Raw genomic sequence first — 21919 nt, 5'->3', positions numbered from 1 at the left:
AGCGGGGCGGGGGGGGGGCCGGGCCGGGCCGGGCCGGGCCGGGCGGCGGCGGGGGCGGTGCGCACCGGGATCCGCCTCGGGCCCGGCCCCGGGGGGCTGCGGGAGGGGCTGGGCCGGGGAAGGGGAAAGGAAAAGGGGAAGAAAGGGGGAGGGGGGCGTTGGCCATCCCCGGCCCCCCCCGGGGGCGTTCCGCAGGCAGCAGCGGGGTGGGATGGGGGGACCCTCACCGTTCCCTCCGGCTCGCCGCCCCCTCGGCGCTGCCGCCTGCCGGCAGGGGGAGCAGATCGGGGGAAGGACGGGGGATCCTGCGGGGGGAAGGCTGCGTGGCCCAGGGTGGGGGGCGTGGGTCCTGGGACCCCCCCCATCCCCTGCCCATCGCCCCCCTGCCCGCCGCCCCTCGCAGCGCCCCGCCCCGCAGCCCCGCTCCTTTCTGCTCCCGTCCAGGCTGCCCCCCCCCCCTTTTTTTTTTTTTGGCTGACCCAGCTGCCGCACGCCAGCCCTCGCCCTCCCACGCGCCCCCGGTAAGCCCTGTGCCCTGGCTGAGGCTCGCTTTGGCACAAGGGCTGAAATTCCCCCTGGCGAGGCAACCAGCGCCGCTCACCTCCGCGCTGTGCCGGAGCCCTGCGAGAATTATCGCAGCTACCGCCTCGCCGGGAGGTTTCGGCACTCCCTGGCTGCCTGTACCCCACCACGGCACAAACAGGGCAGCGAGGAGCTGGGGAGCTACTCCAGAGCCGGCCGGGCTACGGGGGACCACGCAGCAGCGCTGACACTGCGGGGGGGGGGGGGGGGCACACGCGTTGTCCCCCGTGGGAAATCACCGGCAGCCTTTCTGGGCACTGCCAGGCACGGTGGCAAAGCCTAGCTCGTTTCGGTGGAGGGGCTGGGGGACGTGTTTGAAGCCTTGACTGCCATGCAGGCAGGAGCCAAGCAGCGCTACCGGCGCGGGGCTGTTTGTCGCTCGGCCACTGACCTGTGGGGTGATCGCCGGCACTCGTTTTGGAGCTCCGCTTCTGCTTCTCCTGCCACGCTCTGCCCGGGTGGACACGAGTTCAGCACGCAGAGTCTTCACGGCATGCTGTGCTGTGCTGAGCACACGAGAGCTTGTGAACGAGGGAATCAGTACCGGCCCCAGAATCAGTGTGTCTGAGGCATCAAAGCCATAAAATAAGCTCATAACAGAGCCCCGTAGTGAAATGCTGACTGCAACCACATCTCCCCTTCTGGATAGCTGGTTTTAGAAGCAGACTTTGGATTTTCCCTGATGTGCTTGTTTGGTGGTAGCAGTGACAGTGTTTTCTTTGGTTGGAGGAAGGGAAATCTTTGTCTTTGAAATGTGAAAAACTGGCTGTGGCTATGCACAGGAACTGGGCAAAGCAGTGGGAATCCCCTCCAGCCCCCGACCCGCTCCCTTCTCCTTGCTGCTGTTCTTCCACCCCTTCTCTTGCAGAGCAGGCAGATGTGTCCCTCACTATGATTTGTCTGCCTCGTGCAGGTTTGAAGGCTTGTTAGACACGCACAAGTAACTCTGTTTGCATGTGTCAGTCCCGCTGAAATCAGTCGCTAGGCGAGTTTCTGGAGATGATGTAAGGCCGTATGACATCCGTGGCCAGAAGTCATCTCCTTCACTGTTGCAGCAAAGCCCGGTGCAATTATCTGTACCTGTACTGCAGGAGCATCAACGTTGTGCTCGGTGTTGTATAACCAGAGAGGGAAAAAAAAAAGCCTGTGATCTGAAAAACCCTCACCTTAAAAACAAACAAACAGAAATAAAGCTGAGTTTCAGGCTGACCTTTCTTTCCACATTCGGATCACTAGGGTACAGAGTGAAGCCCGGTTAGGTATTAAACAAAGAATTATACAGGAGTTAACGTGACCTTCACGTCTGGGTATGTTCGTTTGAGATGGTCAAGGCCTGAGGCTTTGAGATGGCAGCCTGACAAGTAACACTTCACGCACACCGAGTGATACGTAATTTCTCTCTAATAAAGATTTAAAAATCTGCCTTGAAGTTAATCACGGGTAGGTGGCACACACTCCAGGCGTTCCCGTCTCTGCAGCACTGCACACATGAAGGCATTTTCTACACACGCAAAGGGTTTCACCCAGGTCCCCTCTGAGCCTCCACGTGGAGGACTCCGCGTGCCTCTGCCAGGATGGCCGGGGTGCCCGTCAGATGGGAGCAGGGGCCGTGCTGCTGCACGAGACCCCACAGGAGCCCACCCTAGCTCTGGGTAACTCGGGTCACCTCCCTTGGTGTCCACGTCGGGAGACCTGGCGATGCACGACTTTCCCTCCTGTCCCTGGCACAGATCTGGCCCTTCCTTGCCCTCTGAAACTCGCTGAGAAAGGCTGAGGCACAGGGGAGGTTCTTGCGTAACCAGACCTCGCTTTTCTCACACGAGGGCTCTGTAATGTCAGCTTGCCACCGGGAGGTGCGATAACCTGCTTTGTGAACCTGCAGAACCTCCTGGGTGGGAGCACATCAACTTTAGGCAGATTTCGTTAGACTTCCTATGAGACAAATCTGTGTTTGCTGTTTGTGATGCCTTTGCTCAGAGACTCCTGCGATCTCGGTCGCATCTGTGCTGAGGTAAGCAGATCTCAGTGCTGGAAGAGGCCTAGAGGCAACTCAAAGCCTAACCAAGGCACCCGCGGGGCAGAAGTGCTGGAGCAGTTATAAACAACATTGCAAGATCATGTACGCCGCAATTTGCACAGGGGCAAGCAAAGCCAAGGTTGGTACTCGCTGCAATCCCACTACTGGTAATGCCAACTTGGCTCTGTCCCAGGCTCCTTTTTTTGACTTTCCCACCAGTGGGTCAGGCAAGGCAAGGGAGCACTTTGCTTGTGTAGTGCTGGAGCTTTTGGATCAAAGGAGGAGTAATAGCTGCAGAATTCCTCCCTGGAAAGAGGAACACCTTGGTGCAAAAAAAAAAAAAAGACACAAAAAAACCCCAAGTGTGGCACTTTGATTATGGACACCACGGCGAGAACGAAGCGACGGCACCCAGAGCTGTGAGACAAGGCACAGACCGCTCAGCTTGCCCGTGATCTGCTGCCGACGACGCTCCGCAGCAGCAGCGGCCGAGTGCCGGCGGGGAGGGGCCGCAGGAGCCCTCGGAGCCCCCCGCCGAGCCTCCGAGCGGCCGGGGGGCAGCGGCGCGGCCCCGGGGGGGGAGCCGAGCGCGGCGCTCCGGGCCGGCAGAGGGCGCTGGGGACCCTCCCGGTGCCGCCGGCCCGAGCGAGGACGTGGCCGCGGAAGTGGGTGGCGGGGAGCGGCGTGGCTCGGCCTGGCCCGGCAGCTCCGCGTTGGCCCGCTCCGCACCGCTCCGCACCGCTCCGCACCGCGCTGCCCCCGCCGCTCCGCGCCGCCCCGCGGCCCCGCGCCTCCCGCAGCGCCGCCCGCGGCGGGGCCATGGCGCGGGGCGGCGGCAAGGCGGGGAGCCTGAAGGACAAGCTCGACGGCAACGAGCTCGACCTGAGCCTGTGCGATCTGAGCGAGGTGCCCGTCAGGGAGCTGGTGAGCGGCTGGCAGCGGGGAGGTGCCGGGTGGTGCCCCCCCGGGCTTCGGGGAGAGCTGCGCACCGCGGCCGGGGCTGTCCGAGCTGGCCTGCGGGCTGATAACGGGGCCGAGAGGAGGGCTCGCACGTCCTGGTGGGCACAGAGGCTGCGTGTCCGTAAGCACGGGAATTCTGCCTTTCGGCTTTAAAGCCAGGATGCTGAGTCCGGACCCCGTAAGGAACAGCCTCGGGGAGGAACCCGCGGGCTGGGTGGAAGTCTGCAAGGAGAGTAGCACATGCAGTCCCGGTTTGTATCTACCTGGCGGCCGAAGTACTTTGTTTCTCTTTCAGGCTGCACTTCCGAAGGCGACTATATTGGATTTGTCCTGTAACAACCTCATCTCCTTACCGGTAAGATGCTGGAGGGAGCCTTTGTGAAGATAAGGAGGGTCTGCTGGGAGATATTTAGGAGAGAGAAATAGTGCTCCGGCAGAGCAGGGAGGCTTGGAAATGGCCCTTTACTCCTTGTGGGGTGGCTGAATGGCACTGCTGCCGATTAAGGGTCTGTACGGGTGGGTGGCTTTTACTGAGGCAGGTAGCACCTAACGAGAGAGGTCAAACTGAACAAAGGCTGCAGCATCTTCCTGCCAAAGGATCCCAACACGAACGCAGACCGGTTTCCTTGGCAGTGGAAATTCGGTTTTCGGGTGTCCTGCTGCACACCACCGCGTTTGGTTTGTCTGTCCTGTCTGTCCCACTGGCACCTACCTCTCTCTTCCGAGAGATTTTCCTCCAGCTGTGGTCCCGTGCTAAGTTCAGGATTTGTGGCTTACGTAAGGTGCAGGCTATCTCAGCACGTTCCCTGCTGAGGTTCCTTCGTTAAGATGCTGACAAGATTTTTCTGCTTTTTGTATCTGGCTTTTAGTCAGACTTCTGTAGTTTGATGCACCTGGTGAAACTGGATCTGAGTAAAAATCGCCTTCAACAGCTGCCTTTGGACTTCGGCCGCCTGGTCAATCTGCAGCACCTGGACCTCCTGAACAACCGTTTAGTCACCCTGCCAGTCAGCTTTGCACAGCTCAAGGTAAAACTGTTTGCCGGGCAGTTACGTAAAGCTTTGGGATGCAAGCCAGGGTCTTGTGATCCTTCTCAAGTTGATTTCCCTGGTAAAGCATCCATCCTGATGACTACCCATTCCAAAATTCAGCTGTCTCTGCACCGCAGCTCAGTGGAAATTATCTCACATCTATTGAAAAGACCTCTGCCTGAGCTCACTGCTTGTCTTCCGTACCTGTTTCGTTCTTATGAAGTAGCTCTTTGCTTCTGCTTTGGATCTCTTAAATAATTACAGGACCGTTGTGCTATTTGTGGTCAGCTGCTTGCTGTGTGCTCTTACCGCCTCCCCTTTGTCGTTCCTTCCTGCAGAACCTGAAGTGGCTGGATCTGAAGGACAATCCCCTGGATCCCGTTCTAGCTAAAGTAGCCGGAGACTGCCTGGACGAGAAGCAGTGTAAACAGGCTGCTGTCAGGGTAAGGAACCTGCTTGCTCTTTTATTCCTGTTTCCTTACTTAGCTCTGTCGGCGGATGGCTTTTCCTCTTTCTGCTTAGCAAGCTGGGCAGCTGCTGCTGCAGCACTCTGAAATTTCTTCAGCCAGTGAGGTGCTGGTTCACTGCACTGACTTCACTGCTTCCGTGCCTAGAGAGGGAAAACACCAGGCTGAGCAGGACTCTCTTCCATCGCTAGGGAAGCAAAGGGACACTCAGAGAAAATAATCCGTGTGTAGGCTTGTACTCGAGTGTACAAAAATCTTTGGAGAAGTTCTGGCAAACTATAGGGTCATGTAAATAGTTATTGCTGGGAGCTGTGGAGCAAGAATAGGTAAAAATCTGTGCCTGTGCCTTGCCGGTCCTTGCAGGAATTCAGTTTGCTGAAACCAAAATTGTTCTGTGACCCTCTGTATCAGCTAGCATCATTTGCCACGTGCGCTCTTCTGACACACAGACCTGTTTCTTAACTGCAGAGGTTCACGCAGAAAGGTCTGAGCTCTCTTCAGAGCTGTACCTGCAGGGCTAAGGCAGCTGTGTGCAAACTCAGGGGTTGGTTAGACCCAGCCGACTGTCCTCAGCTACGCTCCAACTGTTCTGTTTTGGACTGGCTACGCAGTGAGCCTTCTGCAGAGCTCTCAGGTTGTTTTCTTGGGCCTTGAAGGTACTGCAGCATATGAAAGTGATCCAGTCTGAGCAGGACCAAGAAAGACAACGGAAGCTCCAGGCAGAGCGAGGTAAGCTCAAAGTCCTCACACGCACATTGCTGAGCTCTGTTCTCAATCTTTAACATGTCCATATATATTGATTGCCAGCTAGCAACTATTTGTAACTGTCAGAATCTTGTGTTTGTGACTACCAGGGAGTCCTAGGGTAGGAGGGCCAGAGGGAGAAAGATAGTCGGGGATCACTGTGCTATTTGTTGCCTGAACAACAGAATCTCAGAATGGTTTGGGTTGAAAGGGACCTCAAAGATCCACGGGCAGGGACAACTTCCACTAGACCAGGTTGCTCAAAGCCCCATCCAGCGTGGCCTTGAACGCGTCCAGGAATGGGACATGTTAGGTCCCTAGCTGGAACGTTCTATGGATTGCACATAAAGTATATGAAAGAAGAGCACAGGATTTATTTTAAGAGAAGCCTAAATTTGAGGTAGCGAGATGGAAGATACGTAATAAAAAACAGCAACAAAAACAACCAACAAAACAGAAGTCCACCACAGGGGTTATTTAATTTCACAGAATCAAAGAATGGCTAAGGGTGTAAGGGCGCAGTCCCCCTGCTAGAGCAGGCTGCCCAGGATTGTGTGCAGGGATTTGTTTCCTCATCCCAACTGGGAACAGATAAGCAGATAGTAAGGAAGAAGGCAATAACAACCCTTTAAATTAAAGGAAAAAACTTCCTATTAATCCCCAGAAATGGAGAAGAAGCGTGAAGCCGAACAGCGAGCCAGGGAGGCTCAAGAAAGGGAACTGAGGAAGCGAGAGAAGGCAGAGGAAAAGGAACGCAGAAGACGGGAGTATGATGCTCAGAGAGCTGCAAAACAGGAGATGGAAAAGAAAACTAAAAAAGAAACCGTGCAAACCCGAAGTAAGTAGCATCCACAGTGAGTCCAAATAAAGACTGTAGTGTGATAATTTAATGTATGCCTTGAGCACTGCGTAGGCAAAATAAGCAGAGGAGAATGAATAAGACCACTGCCATAGAACTGCAACATATTTTTAGTCTGCATCCTATTTTTGATGCCAGATTTGCTTTTATGCAGTCCAGGTACTGAGAGAGAGCAAGAGTGGTGTGGAAGCAGCACAGCAGTAGAGCTTGTTAGAAGCCTTACAGGTGGACAGCTGTAGCTGAGGAACAGTATTGCAGTATCCGGGATGAATTGAAGAACTTTCTGGATTTTGTAGCTCGGCAAGTGTTCCTGAGAACTTCCCTCCACCCCTTTCTTCTTAGATGTACTGAACTATATGGTTAAAAACAGATCTTGTGCAACACAGAGATGCTTTACTGCCTGTACTTCCATGGGCAGAAGTGAAAATCTCAAACTTCTCATGTAAGTGGGGAGATTTTGTGCATTTATTTATTGACCAGAGTTAAGTGATGAGGATTCATGAGCAAAGACACGCCAAAGCACGTTACCTGAGCAGCACGTTCCTGAATGTAACTGTTAAAGATATTTGACTAAACCCTCACATTCTTGATCTTGCAAACGTTCTTGTTACAGAGCCTGCCTCCAGTTCTCGTCCTCCTCAGCCGCCCCGGCACAAGCACTCCTGGTCACGGTCAGTGCTGAGGGTCCTGCTGCTGGTGCTGCTGTGCATCCTCTGTACTTTGGCTGTCTGCAAGCTGACAGAGCTACAGCATCAACCGCTGTGCATCAGCGTGAACACTCTCTACGAGGATGTGGTAGCTGCTGTGCAAAACCATAAATCCCTGCAAAACCTGCTACACCAGAACTCGCAGCAGTGATCCTCCGGAACGGGCACTCGCTTCGTCAGCATCTCCTTCCACCATCCATGCAGCCAGAATTCCTATGGAATTGTGTTCTGATGAAACTGCTTCTAATCAGTCAGCATCGATTTGCTGGTCCACTCCACGTAGAGCAGAGTTATTGTTTGGATCATCTTTGCTGTGCGTGTTTCTCAGTTGGCCTGTCAACTCTTATTTGCCCAGATTAACTTACTTAAATTTGTTAATAGTTCTTGCCTCCAAGGAATTTTTACCTAGATTGTGAGATACAGAAAGTTGCCAATTTATAGAAGCGGGGGAAATTAAAAAAAAAAAAAAAAGCCTTACAGTTATCTAGGTAGCTATAGCTCTATAATGGAGGTATAAGTTTTGTAATACATATCCATTTCTTGCTCTCATTTCTGTTAATGCTAAAAATCAGTGATATGGCTGTATGGGGTTGATACATGTAGGCCTCCTCCAGGACCAATTACAAGTTTGTGGAATGGCTGCGCATCCTTATGTTGGAGTGAAGAAGCTGATGTACTCTTGAAAAAAGCTGAAAATTTTCAATACAACAGTTTTCGCATCAATTTGTCTCCACTGGATGTTTGTGTTGCTAATGCAGAACACCCGTTGTTTTAATTGGAGTTAAATAATTTTAGTAGTTTAAAAATAACCTCTGGCTGCATACAGTAACCACTCATTTTAGCCAGCTAGTGCCAACAAAGGAGCTGCAGCTTAGAAGGGCTTCTTGCCAGTCTGCAGACTCTTTTCTTGCGTGTAACTAGAGGGGGTCTGACACTCACGGAAAGCCAGGGGATGGGTGGCTGCCTGTAGCAGCAGTAGGCAGCACTGGGTGGCACTGTTGCAGCGTCACACACTACGGCAGCCTGGCAGAAATGGACTTCACCTTGGGACCACTGCTGCAAAGGCTGGGAGGTTTGGCAGGTTGCACCTAGAGAAGAAAACTCAGCTGTACAAAGGCCTATTAATTATAAATAATCTCTGTAAGAGAAAAACAAACAGAAGTTGGTCGTGTCCTCAAAGGGTTCATGAGCGTTAAACTGAAGTGCAGCTGTACCGCTGCGAGCGCAGGTTTCAGAACAGCCACGCTCCAAACTCCACTGAGACGTGCCGACACCAGCCACCAGGACGGCTCCCCCTCTGGCGCTACCTGGAGTTATTGGTGACTGCAGTACTGCACTGCCAGGAGGAACGGCAATTACTCTGTCCCACTCTTGCTGCATTGCCACGAGGAAGTCACCCATAGCATTTCACATCAAGGTCATCACTCAAACAGTAAGCCCTCACCTTTCCATAGTCCAGTGATAAGTTCTCTCACAACCTTGCAGAAGAAAGCAACAGATTTAAGATAAAAGGAAGGAAAGGCTGCCTGTCTCTCTAGCTTAGCAGTACGTACGTTTTCCAAGCTTCCTTGAAATAGCTTTGGTATTTAACTCACTATAGTCTTTAAAAGATCCTTGCTTACTGTCTGGAAGCGTTCAGAAACATCGCAAACACCACTCAAAGCAACATTCCCCCTCTGTATCCATTCCTCTCAGCATCTGGCAGGAATTTGCTGCTCTGCTATTTAAGAGAAGGTGTTGCTTAAAATAACAACTGCAAAGCTATTAAGATTTATCAGTTCAGGTCCGAAGTATGCTACTGGCTGCGCAAAGGTACCCGCTGAGTGTGTGAAGCTGTCACAGCTCAGGATTTTTCATTGGAAAAACGTTCCCCCTTTCCAAAGGGCGACTTCCATGCTTTGGATGCAGCCTAATTCACTCGGCACTCATCTCAGTAAGTGCCTCTGTAGCGCAAGACCTCAGCCTCCCTTGGGCGCGCATCAGTGCTGATGGCTTCGTGGACAGGCAAGCGTGGTCCCCAATCTAATTAAAAGAAAGCTTTTTTCTGCCAACTGTTTAGACCTCATAATTCCAACACATGTAATCAGATTTCACGACCCTCTGTAGATTAAGCTGTCTGGAGACCGAATCAGGGCAGTCTAAATTTAAATCCGAAAATTAGTCTCACTCATTCCCATCTGCCATAGTGGAAAACTGAAAAAGTCTATTTGGCGAGGTGAATTCTTCCCCCTCACTAGAGCAGGTGCTGGGGCAGCACCATACTGCTTTGAGCATTAGAGTTTTTCACACTGGAGAGAGAAGGAAACTACTTGCAGTTTAGGATACCAGCAGCAAACACTCCTTTCAACAGGAGACATACCACAGTCACAGAACGGCTTGAGATGGGAAGGGACCTCTGGAGGCCACCTGGTCACAGCTGACTACTGTCAAGACAGCGCGTTAGGAAGCAATGAAAAGCATTATACAAAATGATTTATTTCCTAGGAAGAGCTCTTGATAAATAGAAAGGCACCATCAGTGCTGTAAGGCATGTCCATCTCACGCTGTTACAGAAGACATTCACCACCTTTGTGTGAACCCCAGCCATTCCGCAATTTTATCCAGATTTCTTCCACCATGAGAAAAGACTGTACGTGGTTAAAGTCCTTAAACTGCGAGTGATGACCCCACGCGTTACCTAAGCTCGTCTTCCCAGAAGGGAGCAGAATATTTAAACCAGGGAAACCACAAAATCCTCATTCACTTGGGCTATCAGGTGGCATCCAGATAGAGGTCAGGATCGTGAGAAGTCATCTGCAGATAGATTCGCCTGGAAAGTTCTGGTCCGATCCGGCGGGAGGTGGCTGTCACACCATCACCGCGGCGCACAAGGATATCAGCCAGCATGTTCTCCCGCTCCTGCTCTGAGGAGCATCTACTATAGGCCTACAAGCAACACAAAGGAACCACGGCATCATCTATTTGCATCCAGTGCTCAAAGAAAATAAAAAAAATCCCAGCTATGCACCTGCGACAGCTCTACGCCTTCACAACGTGAACCCATTTTTCAGCTGGTCCCTCTCCAGATCTCACTTGCACGCTCAGAGGCAGCTGAAGCAGTACGGCTGCGTGTAAATGGAACAGACTCGCTAAAGGCTGCTGCTAGGCACGCCCCTGCCGTAGGTAAGAGTGAACAAATCAAGCAGGGCTGTGCGGCGACGGGCAACTTCTTTGGCTTTCCCGCTGCAGGGAAACCCTTACACGAGCTCCTCTGCAGTCTGCTCTGTAAAGCCAAAGCAACGGGTACCAAGGAGTCAGCTCCTTCACTACCTTACTAAACAGCTCCTACAGAATCACCGCATCAAAATTAATCCCAATTAAAGGATTTCTTCCTCCTTTGCAGTAGTTGGCTGTCTGCACACAGTCCTCGGGGCTCCTGAGGCAGCCTTACCTGGTCCAGAAGCTGAGGAGAAGGGTATGCAGACACAACAGCCTCGGCCATCTCCAGGCTGACCCGGTTAAATTGTTGTATCTGCCTCTTCCAGACTTCAAAGAGGCCCTTTCCAGAGGGATCCACCTTCACACCTCTGCACCACTTGTTCTCTAAGTAGAAAGAGAATCCAGTCTTCTCTTGCTCTCGCCTAAGGACAATGGATAGAAATCCAAAGGAAGCCATGAAAAAAAAATTAAATTCCTGCACCTGTTATCACATAGACAGAGACAGCGCGCGTCACTTCTCATGCCAAGCTCTTACAGACACCACTGGCATCAAATGATAAAAATTTGACCCTGTTTTGTCTACACTCATTGCCTATTTCTTAGTCTAAGGCCCAGATTTCCCATTGAAAAAGAAACAACCCTGTACTAGGGAGCAATTCTGACAGAAGCCAACATGCACACAAAGCGGTAAACAAGAATTCACTTTCTGACTGCCAAAGACAATCAAACACTTTTAGATGTCATTTTAAAAAGACATCTCTCTTCATGGCGGAGACATAAAATACAGCAGCTGCTGTGATAGGAATGCTAAGACTGTGTGAGACTACACAAGACGGCTTTCTTCGCTATCACCGTGTAACGTGTTGCTGTCTTTCTTTATCAGTTGAAACATTTAAATGGTGCACTCTCGATAATGTCTCTCTTGGTTACATGCGGAGGAAAAGCTGGTACTTTGAGTTCAGCCCGACTCACATCCCCTTCCCACTCTTAAAATCTCAGACTGAGATCAAGACCTTTACTTGATGCCAAGAGACTACACCTCGAAATCAGGGTCTCTCCTCACCCCTGCTACTCCCTCCCAGGAATCCTGAAAGCAAAGCCTTTTAGAGATCTGACCAAACCTCATCTGTTTACTTACTTGTACGGTGCTTCAGCTACAGCTTTTGAGAACATAGTGGCAAACTCTCCAAGCTCCTCCCAGCTCGCAAAAAAAGTGACTTGGACTTGTGTGCACAGCTGCAAATCCACCAAGGCCTGTAAACATCATCGGAAACAGCAAATGGAACAATTCACCTTCTAACCTCAAACCCCATTCCTGTCTGGAAAAAACAAAAAACCACAAAACCAAAACAACGAGTCGTAACATCTTGCTATAAGTCACAACCACCCACTCCTCCCCATTTTGGAAACAGCTTAAGGCACAGCCGTATTTAGGGACGCTTTGACTCCTGCTGCTTAACAGGAGCCGAGTGCCATCCCAGCTGACATCGCCCCTCAGCGGAAGGCTCCCGTTACACGCAGGCCACCAGGGCAGCAATGGTGGGCTTTGCCAGTGGGCCACAAGCGTGAGAGATGCTAACCAAGATTCACGTTTCCCTGCCCAAAATTAAGGTGAATGAGACCTGGTGGTCCAGGGGAGAACAGGTCTGTATCTGAGCGGTGGGGAACTGAACACAAAGAGCTCCGTACACAGCACGTAAACTACTAAAAGCTGAAGGTCCCTGTCCAGGAAAGGGTGTGAGCGGGTCAAATGTTCCAGTGGTGGCAGACAGCAGAGACAACAGCTGCCTGCCTGTTCTAAAGGTACTCACTCACTTCTTCCACATCCAGTCTGGATATCTCCAGGCCGGAATCCTTAGCTTCCTTTCTCCTCTGTTCTTCTCCTTGATTTCCGTGCATTGTTGCCTGTTGCAGCCTCTTTTTCGACTGAGCTCTGAGACATCTAAGAAGATGAAGATAAGATTGGGAGTTCCCTTCAGCAGAAGCAGCAGGACCAGGCTGCTGTGGAGTATAAGACAACTTAGTACCAATAACCCCTACTAAGAGACACTGAATTTGTAGAAAAAACGCCAAGGACCATCAAATCCAAAAGCATTATATCTGATTAACAAAATTCCTCAGCAGCAATTCTTTGAAAACTAGAAAAGCACTCCAAGAAAGTATTCGGGACTTTTTTGCCATCCTCATGCTCTTCCCCAGCTATTTACCCTCGGTCACTGTGGTGACAGACTAGGTGGAACTTTGCTTCTGTTCCTACACAAAAAATAGTGGAGCACTTCTGGGTAGGAACGCTAGTTATGCTCCAGTCTTTGCTAGAAGGAATTACTGTAAACACCTATGGCATTCTGCAAGGCCAGAGACAACGTAGAAACATTTGGAGGGAAAAAAAAGTCTCACCTGAAATACTTTTCTACTTCAACTACTGTCAGTGCCAAAATTTTTCCAGGCATTTTCTTCATAACCTGAGCTACAAAGCTCTGTAAGGTCTCCTTATCTCCTGCACAGCCCTGGGCCTCCTGCAAAGATCAACAGAACCATACTGAGTTATGCAGGCAACCCCAGCAACCTATGGCTCCAATTTTGCATCTGAGTCAGTGCAGATGAAAAGGTCTGCTCCCATAGCCCTCTGGGGACAAACAGACAATACTCGATGTAGTAATAAGCTATGGCAGAAAGCAAACCACCAAACAAACAACCCACAACATACTTGACCTGGCAGTATCTATTAGGACAACGTTACCTCTTCAAAAATCTGTGAAAACCAGCAGCTAGGAAAGAAAGCTTGTCAGAACTCTGCATTATACAGCCCTGATGTGTTTGATCAAATACTGGCTTTTAAAAACAAGATTTATGGTCTACTGGAACCATGGTTTTTCATCCCACATCAAAACCATCCCATGAAAAGGGATGACAAATATCACCTTTCAGCAAGGCACATTCAGAGAGCATGAAAGTCATAAGCAGCCTTACTTGCTTGTAGCCGCGAACCATGGACAAAAACTCCTCCAAGCGAAGCAGAACCAGGACATTTGGCTCTTCTGTCCATTCATCACCATCTTCAGTCTGCCCAGATACAAAAGCAAACAGCCAGAGCATCAGTCTGTTTGTAATTCAAACTCACTCAGTGGCACTCCCACTCAGAGCTCTGAGACAGGGAGAAGTTTGGAGGATGCTCAAGAGGGTTGCTAAAGACTACTGTTATGAAGTGCAAATAACACAGAAATTAAAGGGCAAGCACATCAGGGTTTTGTCCTCGCACCTGAGGTATCACAGCCTTTCTCCTCCAGGTGATGCTGCAGGGAACAGCCTGACTCTCAACCACACAGGAATAGTTTGCGGACTGCAAGGCAGCAAGGACCTGTGCACCACCTTCTACCTGTAAAATACCTGAAATTGATACATGGGTCAGGCTTCCACGGCAAGAGCCAACTGCCAGCACGAGGCAGGCGCAGGTTGCCGGGAGAAATACCTGGATCCAGCACCACCGTTATGTATTTCCGGCACTCCCCTGGTCTCTGAGCTTTCAGGATCTTGGCAAGGGTCTTCTTCCTTTCCTTCTCCTGCTCCTGCTGCCTCTTCCGCGCTTCTCGTTCCTTTCTCCTCTGCCACGCAGCCTGGCACATCGCCTCCCTCTCCTTCTGGCTATATTTTCTCTTCTTGGGAGCGGGGGAAGTTTCTGCGCTGCCTCCGCTTGGTGGGGACCCGCCGGGCCGGGCTGCAGGCTCTGCCAGAGCGGCCTGTGGCAGGCCCCGAGCCGCCCTCTCAGCCCCTGCGGCGCCGTTTGTGCCTCCCCAAGGCCTGACTTCGGCCACCAGCACCCCGGCCGTGTCACCCTGCCCCCCGCCGCCAGCCGCCGGCCGCTCCCCGCTCCCACACGGCCGCTCTCCCCCTTCCTTCCCCCGGGCCGCGCTCCCCTCCGCTGAGGGCAGGCCGCGGGACAGCCTCCTCTTCACCCGCTCGGCCAGAGGAACCACCTCGGGCTCGCTGTCGCTGCTCAGCACCACAACGGCGCTTCCCCACCCGGGGGAGGGCGGCGACACCGGCCGCGGGGACAGCCCGGACGGCGGCGACCGCCCCTCAGCGCCCCCCGCGGCCGCCGCCATTTTGTCTCCCCTCAGGAGAGGGAACTGGGGGGCGGGCGGGCGTTTGCCGCGTTGGGCGCCGATTGGCCCGAGCCCTCGCGCACGCCGCGCGTGCTGGGCGGTGGTTGGTCCGCGGGCGAGCGTGCGCGAGCGCTCCGACCAACCGCCGCGCCGGAAGAGGAGGGGAGGTGGCGCCGGGAAGATGGCGGCGCTGGGGAGGCTGTGTGAGTGAGGGGCGGCAGCGGCAGGGGCCGGGAAGGGGCGGGGGGGGGGGTCCTGGAGCTCGGGACTTGCTTTTTGGTCGCAAAATAATTAACTGCCACACAAAACGTGACCCCGGGAACCAGCCGTTCGGGTTTTATGTGTTTTCTGGTACAGCGAGCTGGGCTGTAGCTTAGAATGGGGGCATGTTTAACTCTGTAACTCCCCTTCCTCTGCCTCCTTCCCTGCGGCCGGGTCCCAGAGCCTGTCCTTAACGTAATAAATATAAGCATTTTAAATTAACGTTCTTCACAGAGCACGTTCCCTTTTTCTCTACAAGATTTCTAGCTCACTGACCATCTATGATAACTTCAGACTAAGTGAATCCAGGGGGTTTCCTCAGAACGAGGAAACAAGCATGTTTTATGGCACAATAGGCACTCTTTTCTCTTACCTGCTGCTTCAGAGGTTGAAAAGAGGGAATTAGAAAACTTGGATTTGCCAGCTAACTGCATGAAGGAGGAACTTCTGAGATCTTTCTAAGAAAAACTAATTATGTCATAGTCGTGTTTTACGCAGAGAAGTTCACCAGAGGGTGAACAAAACCACTGTGTTTTCTGTCGGTGTCCTTTTTTTGCAAATGAGTAAGTTTGCAGTGTGAATGACATTGTGTTTCCAGACACAATCTGTGACTGTAACGACTGACTTGTTTTGCTTGACTTGTCCTGATTGTAACTCAAGGATTTGCACAAAATGCTGAAGCTGTTATGTTCAGGATAACAATTCTGTATGTGCTTATGTATCACTTTGAATTGGAGCCTCCTCATTTGTAAGATTACAAAATATTTACTTACTAACTAAATAAATGCCATTCAATTGAGGGGTGAAACTGAAACGGAGATCACAGTTTGTCTTTTCTTGAACCAATATAAGGCCAATTTGTAGCGACCTGCGATTTCTGTAGCACGTTTTACAAGGCCTTGCTGAGACATGGATTTGTCTGTGTCCTTCATGTCCTGATTGTTTTAGTCTTGTCTGGGTAGCGGCAGAACTTGAGATGTCGTCTCTTTGCAGAAGATTTAGTCCAGGATGGTCTAATTATGATTTATCTTGGAAGTAACGTTTTTTTTCCTCCGAGCTTTTGTTTGCCTTTAGCTTTAAAAACTGTATAAAGCGATAAAGTCTGGAAAAAAAAAAAAAGCATGTGTATTAACTTTTCAGCTATTTTTGTTGTTGTTCTTGCTCCAAATCCAGTTCTGAGCGTTCCGCAAACAAGCCTGGTTGCTGTCAGATGTGCTTCTAAGAAATCTGGGGGCAGCTCAAAAAATCTGGGTGGCCGCAGCCCTGGGAAGCGCTATGGAGTCAAGAAAGTAGAAGGTAGGCCAACCAGGTACTCTGCCCTTAGTTGTGTTTCGTGGCGTCCTTCACGGGTTATCCCCTGGCAGGGGTGATAATTGCGGAGCGTTTCTGTAGGAGGCGGCTGAGGCACTCTTCCAGCAGAAAGGAGAGAGGAGGTGCAGCGAAACCTCCTGGTCGAGGGTGGGCAGCAGGAGGGCAGCGTGAGTCAGCCTTCCTCCCCGACGGGCCCACGAGCGGGCAGCCAAAATTGGCTACAGAAAACGTACTTTGCTTCCCCGGAGAGGCTGGGAGGAGGGTGCGCTGTGGGACACCGAAGAACTTAAGTGCGCTTTCCCCCCATGCTGGGTTGAAAAGCGTGGCATTTTAGCTGTTTACAAAGGGGAGAATTATGACGCGTAGCTGAAGCCAAAGTACAGATTCTTGCAGCTAAGTGCTTAATAATTAGTGAGTTTGCTGATGAAAACACATCAGTGTTACAGGTAATAAAACGAATGCCTTCAGCAAACAGAAAATGCCTTGTACCCCAGGAGCAATCTTTTCAAGGCCTAGAATTGCTTTTTTCCGTTGTATATCAATTGCCCTCTGCTTCACGCTAACAGCATTTTTGTTCGGATGCTTTCAGCATTTGAAGTCACTTTTTCCATAGAAAATTTCCACAGAAAGCTGTTTTTTGTAAGTCCTGGAACCATTAGTTTTCCGCCAGCTTCAGGGCCTCGGGGAGCTCCATTTTTCCACAGGCTGACTCCGTCGTTCTGTTGCAGGTGCGTTTGTGCACGCAGGCAACATTTTGGCTACGCAGCGATTGATACGCTGGCATCCAGGGGCTTATGTAAGTCACTTTTCTGTCTTCCTTGGTACTCAGAACAGCAGCCCAGAACAGCCCAGCTCCGTGCTTCCTCTCTCTCAAACTGTTTTTTAATTATTGTTTCTATTTTTTTTTTATAATCCTGAAATTGGGTTTCATTATTTGGTATTTCTTAGTGACAGCCTGCACAGAATCACAGCTGTGCCCACCTGATCTAGGAAAGGACTGAGGGTTATAGAGCTGGGGTCTTATACTTTAGGGTGGAATCAGCATCTCCTCCCTCGTAACGAGCAGCATTACAGACTGCTTGCTGGAAGCAAGTGGCGTGGTTTTCTTTTATTTTAAAATACGAAGCAGCGGATGCTGTTGAAGCCAAGATACGAACCAAGGCAGGCAGATGATCAGATCTGCTTCAGTAGCGACCTCCAACCTTTCCATCCTGATGCTGTGCCGGTCCTTTTGCAGGTGGGGATGGGCCGTAACAAGACGCTCTACGCCCTGGAGGATGGGATCGTGAGATACACCAAGGAGGTGTACGTACCTCCACCCCGCAGCAGCGAGAGCAGGGAGGTGATCTGTCGTCTACCCAAAGGCGCAATTCTTTATAAAACCTTCATCAGTGTTATCCCCACCGCAGAAGTGGGGAGCTTTAAGCTGGTCACCATGCTCTGAGTCTCCTGCGTCGCGTGGGGATGGATGGGAAGCAGCGGCTGGGACAGACCGCTGTACCTGGGCTGCCATCTCAGGAGGACGAGAGTGTTCTAGCTCTGAGGACACCTGTTTGTGCCTTTGCTCTCTTGCTCCCAAAGCACACGGGGTTGGAGTTCAGGCACTGGAGAGATCGCTGGGTTTTGTGAGAGTGCTCAATAAATGCATTGGAGTTCCTGTGGGTCTTGACTGTTCATAGAACATCACCTGTGTTCGTTCAGTACGTGGAGCTGCCTTCCCCCGGAGAACCCCTTCTGTTGTTCCACCGGAGTACTTCACTCTAGAATTAGCCTTACGACAATACTTGTCCTATTAATAATTCCCTCTATTTGTACTCATTTTAGGCACTACTGCTGTATTTTTATCGTAGCTCAGCACGCTGCAGGAGAGGACAGGTCCTTTGCCAACTGCACCTACCTCTGCACCCCAGGAAGCTAGATTTTTGCTAATGTCTAACCCACCTCACTGATTACCTCAAATACCTGGGAGCATTCCTTTCTCTAACTACGCGAGGCAAATTCATCCTTCTAAAGCTAATTTGTAACTAATTTTAGAGTGCCTGGTAAGATGCACAAGTCTGGGATGGTGTCTGAAGCTCAGCAGCTGGAGGCGCCTCGTAGAGCCGTAATCCGGAAGACTTGGCCGTTTGTCTCTCCCAAGCCATTCCGTGATTGCTTATTGTTACTTGAAAGAAAGGAGCCCAACTGCCTCGTGGCCAAGCTGATCTCATTTTATCTACAGGTTTGTAAACAATTTGAAACATTGGCTCTGCAGTAGAAAACAGATTATCAAAACTGGTAACGACATCAGTAGATTGTCTGCTCCGCAAAAGATGACTAGGTAAACTGTCAGCCACAGTATCTCCACCTTTGCTTTACGTTTTTCATGGAGACCACCAGCTACACTTTAGCCTACACTTTGTCCTTTCCCAGGTTGCACATCCAGTTCATCTCGGTGGCCTGTATTTGCACGCGGCGCTGCACGTGATGTAACCCCTGGATCTCGAGCGTCTCCAAACCTTTCCCTGAAGTCCACACGAGGTTGCTGTAAATCAGAGGAACGCTGCTGGGAGAGCACGCAGCAGTGCTCTGATGCACGTTCGTTCTGCCACTCACGGGTCAGATTCCCGCCTGGTATCTGAGACGCTGATAAAGTAAAGTTTTATAACCCAAGGAAAACGTGAAGTGGCACAACACAACCACCTGAGGTCTGACACTCGTGCTTGGCGGTGCCTGCCGCAGCCTCACAGAGGTGCGATACACCGGCTGCCTCGAGGAGCTCTGGCCGAGCAGGCCTTCGTCTTTGCTTTGCCCCTCTGCAGGACAATAGCAGCCGGTCCGTCGCCTTTGGTAACAGTGCACGTGCCAGAGAGAAGAGCCAGTGGATGTCCCTGGTCACTCCAGGCAGAGCGCGGTGCTCAGCGCTGGTTGTCCTCGTGCTGCGGGACGGACACCTGCACTGGCTGGGTCTGACTTGCCTCCATCTCTCTCAGCTGATCAGAAATAAGGGTGAAGGTCTGAGGTTTGGCTGTTCCTTGCAGATGAGAACGATGTCCCAGGCACTTCCATCGCTGCCACCAAGGGAAGGAGGAGCACGGTGAGGCTAAGGCCTCACACAGCTGTGTTTCGCTGAGTTTGGTAGCTGACCGGGGCCTGGAAAGGGTTTGGTGCACCACGTCTGTCTGAGGTCTCTGAGATGATTGCTGTTCCTGAGAAAGCTGGAGGATGCCGTAGAGCATGCTCGTAAGGAGGTGGCATCTGTCGAGGAGAGAGGAAGAGCGTTGGAGCTGATCAGAAATAATCAGAGCAGATACAAAAATCACAACCGCCACCTGCCTGAAACTGAACTCCTGCTCTCCCTAGACGAGCAGGCTGCTGGCAGGCCGAGCACCTGGGAGATGGGACCTTAGCACCCGTTCGCCGCACAGTGGGGCAGAAATCCAGTGGAGAGGACACAGCATGTTCCACCCGCTCCCCTGGTACGCTGCGTAAGGTTCCTGTTCCTCCTTGTCCCAGGGACTTGTCACCGCTTGTTAAATTGACTTCAGTTAACACAAGACTCAGCTCCTCAGCTCCAGGCTGCCTGGGCCTTACCTCCTGTGCCTTCAGTGCTCTCACTTCGGGGCAAGTATCATTAGTTACAATCCCAAACACCGCATGCCAGGTGCTGACTATTCCAAATTCCATGATGCAGCATTAAATCCAGGTAAATCAGTGAACCTTTTGTGCTCTACGGGTTTCAAATATTTCTGTCCTGCTTTAGTCAATGAGGTCTTTTTGTTCGGGAGTCTCTTGGGATGCTGCCACAGGACCTACTTGGCAGATGCACTTGCTCTTCTCTATTCTGTTGAGGGAGTGCAAATCTTAAACGTGGTAACAGGCAAAGCCTTTGGCTCATGAATAAGCCATAAACACTTCAAGATAACAGCGAGGGGCCTGTCAGAGGTGCCCTGTAGGGAGAAGGGAGCAAGAAACCATGGAAGCCTTACGGATCCAAAAATAACATTCCCAGCTTGGACTTGTACGGGTCTGCTCTTTCATCAGCAGTTCTGCCCTTACTCCCAGCACAAGCATTTCTGCAAATGCGCCGAGAAGGATGAATCATTAACTGGCACAGATGCACACAAAAGGAGCCTCCTGGTACACCGCGTGCCTTTCCCAGAGATAAAGGCTATCGGAGAAAGGCAAGTGCAGAGAACAGAGTCCACAGCTACTGCAAATTGCTGAGGCAAGACCCAGAGACGGAGCGGAGTGGGGACTGCCCCTGGGGCTCTGCCAGCTGAGAACAACCTCAGGCTCACCTCCTGGGAAGGATCTGCCCACAGCCCAAACCTCTTGGCGATCATCTGGTGGATTTCCCGCTGGCGGTCTTTCTTCCGCACGCTTTCGTAGCTCGGCAAGCGGGGCTGCTCCCAGGAAGGCAGCTGGTAGCTGCTGGGGGGCCCGACGCAGAACAGCTCGTCTCCCTGGGAATGCCAAGCGCAGAGAGAGATGTCAGCACCGCGGTGGCTCTCGGAAGTTCACGGCCTGGTGCCACCTCAAGGTGCTTCAGGGTTCAAAGCTGTGGGTGCCATTCCTTGAACCCTGAAAGAGGAAACCCGCACGCCCTCCCAGGAGGCAATTACACCACAGCCACGCAACGCAGATGTGCTCTGCAGGATCCCAGACTGCAAGGGATCGTGCCCAAACACCTCGGGGCAACGTGGTAGCCCTGTAGCATCCCCAGCCCTCCTCTGCGGGATCTCACATACAGGCAGCACTTCCCAAAGCTGTTCCTGCTGCTTAGGGCCTTCTCCACATGACTCCAAGAGCTCCCCAGACCCCTGTAACCACAGTCCCCTTCCAAGTTCCCCCCAGCTCCGCTTAGGGACAGCCTCCTCACCTGCACGCCAGGATTCTCAGCAGCGCTCTCCAGCCGCGATGCTCCGCGCTGGGGCCCCACAAGCCGCTGGCTGCTGCTGAAGTACGGAGGGGGGCAGTCCTGTAACGAGGGGTTGGGAAGGGAAAAGATGAGAGCGAGCCAAAATCCCTCCCATCCCGCCTGCCAGCAGAGCTCAGCCAGCAGGCAGCCCACTTTCCCCCCCAGCAGGAGCCTTCATCACACCCCAGCGGGGCTCGGCGGCACTCTCCCTTTGGCTTCTGGAGGTGCCCAGCTCCAGCAGCACCCCCGGAGCTGCGGAGGGAAGGCACAGCCTCAGCAGGCAGCGCCCGAGCACGCCGGCACCGCGACGCAGCGCAGCTGGAGGGACAGCAGCCTGGCCCCAGAGGCAGGTTTCATTCAGACTCAGCAGAACGAGGTTGCTTTGGGAGACAACAACAAAGACGACGACAACCACCTGACCGCCCCGCCAGCGCAGATAAGAGCCGGGTCACATGCTCGGGGTTACAGAATCTGTAAACGCTTATCTACCGAGGGAGTCAGTTCGGAGTAACGCAGCAAGCAAATCTGAAGAGCAATAGACGTCCTGTTCCTGAACAGCCCTGCTCTACTTAAACTCAATTCCCTGCAAACGTGCTGAGCGGGAGCAAGCAAAGATTCTTCCTACGGAGAGGAGCCGCGGGACGCTCCTCGTTCCCAGACAGGGCGGCTCTGCCGGCAGAAAGCAGCCCAGGACCTCCACGTTACCTGCATGTGCAGCAGCAGAGCGCAGCCCAGCACCAGTCGGGCCCCGTGCCTGTGACTGCGAACACCCGGGTGAG

The 21919-nt window shown here is 52.2% G+C and overlaps 3 protein-coding genes across 3 annotated transcripts; 2 read left to right on the top strand and 1 right to left on the bottom strand.

Annotated features, from left to right (window-relative positions):
- Positions 1-3257: 3257 nt before the first annotated feature.
- On the top strand, positions 3258-8090 carry LRRC59 (leucine rich repeat containing 59). Its single transcript, XM_035558871.2, has 7 exons — positions 3258-3523; positions 3855-3914; positions 4429-4587; positions 4929-5033; positions 5714-5786; positions 6466-6639; positions 7274-8090. Exons 1-7 carry the CDS (start codon positions 3419-3421, stop codon positions 7516-7518), a joined length of 921 nt encoding a protein of 306 aa, XP_035414764.1. The 5' UTR covers positions 3258-3418; the 3' UTR covers positions 7519-8090.
- Positions 7786-14685, bottom strand: EME1 (essential meiotic structure-specific endonuclease 1). Its single transcript, XM_035558632.2, has 8 exons — positions 14035-14685; positions 13825-13952; positions 13536-13628; positions 12963-13081; positions 12381-12507; positions 11704-11819; positions 10798-10987; positions 7786-10292 (listed from the first exon to the last, which is right to left on the bottom strand). The coding sequence occupies exons 1-8, from the start codon at positions 14666-14668 to the stop codon at positions 10119-10121; spliced, it is 1581 nt and encodes a 526-aa protein (XP_035414525.1). The 5' UTR covers positions 14669-14685; the 3' UTR covers positions 7786-10118.
- A 129-nt stretch (positions 14686-14814) lies between these two features.
- MRPL27 (mitochondrial ribosomal protein L27) lies at positions 14815-17897 on the top strand. The gene is made up of 4 exons (XM_035558793.2): positions 14815-14871; positions 16103-16225; positions 16969-17036; positions 17478-17897. Exons 1-4 carry the CDS (start codon positions 14850-14852, stop codon positions 17682-17684), a joined length of 420 nt encoding a protein of 139 aa, XP_035414686.1. The 5' UTR covers positions 14815-14849; the 3' UTR covers positions 17685-17897.
- The last annotated feature ends 4022 nt before the right edge of the window (positions 17898-21919 follow it).

The sequence above is a fragment of the Cygnus atratus genome, chromosome 18 (assembly GCF_013377495.2).
Source record: "Cygnus atratus isolate AKBS03 ecotype Queensland, Australia chromosome 18, CAtr_DNAZoo_HiC_assembly, whole genome shotgun sequence".
In the NCBI taxonomy this organism is placed as follows: Eukaryota; Metazoa; Chordata; class Aves; order Anseriformes; family Anatidae; genus Cygnus; species Cygnus atratus.
Note: the sequence above shows the minus strand (reverse complement) of the source record. Positions and strands in the feature narration are given on the sequence as shown.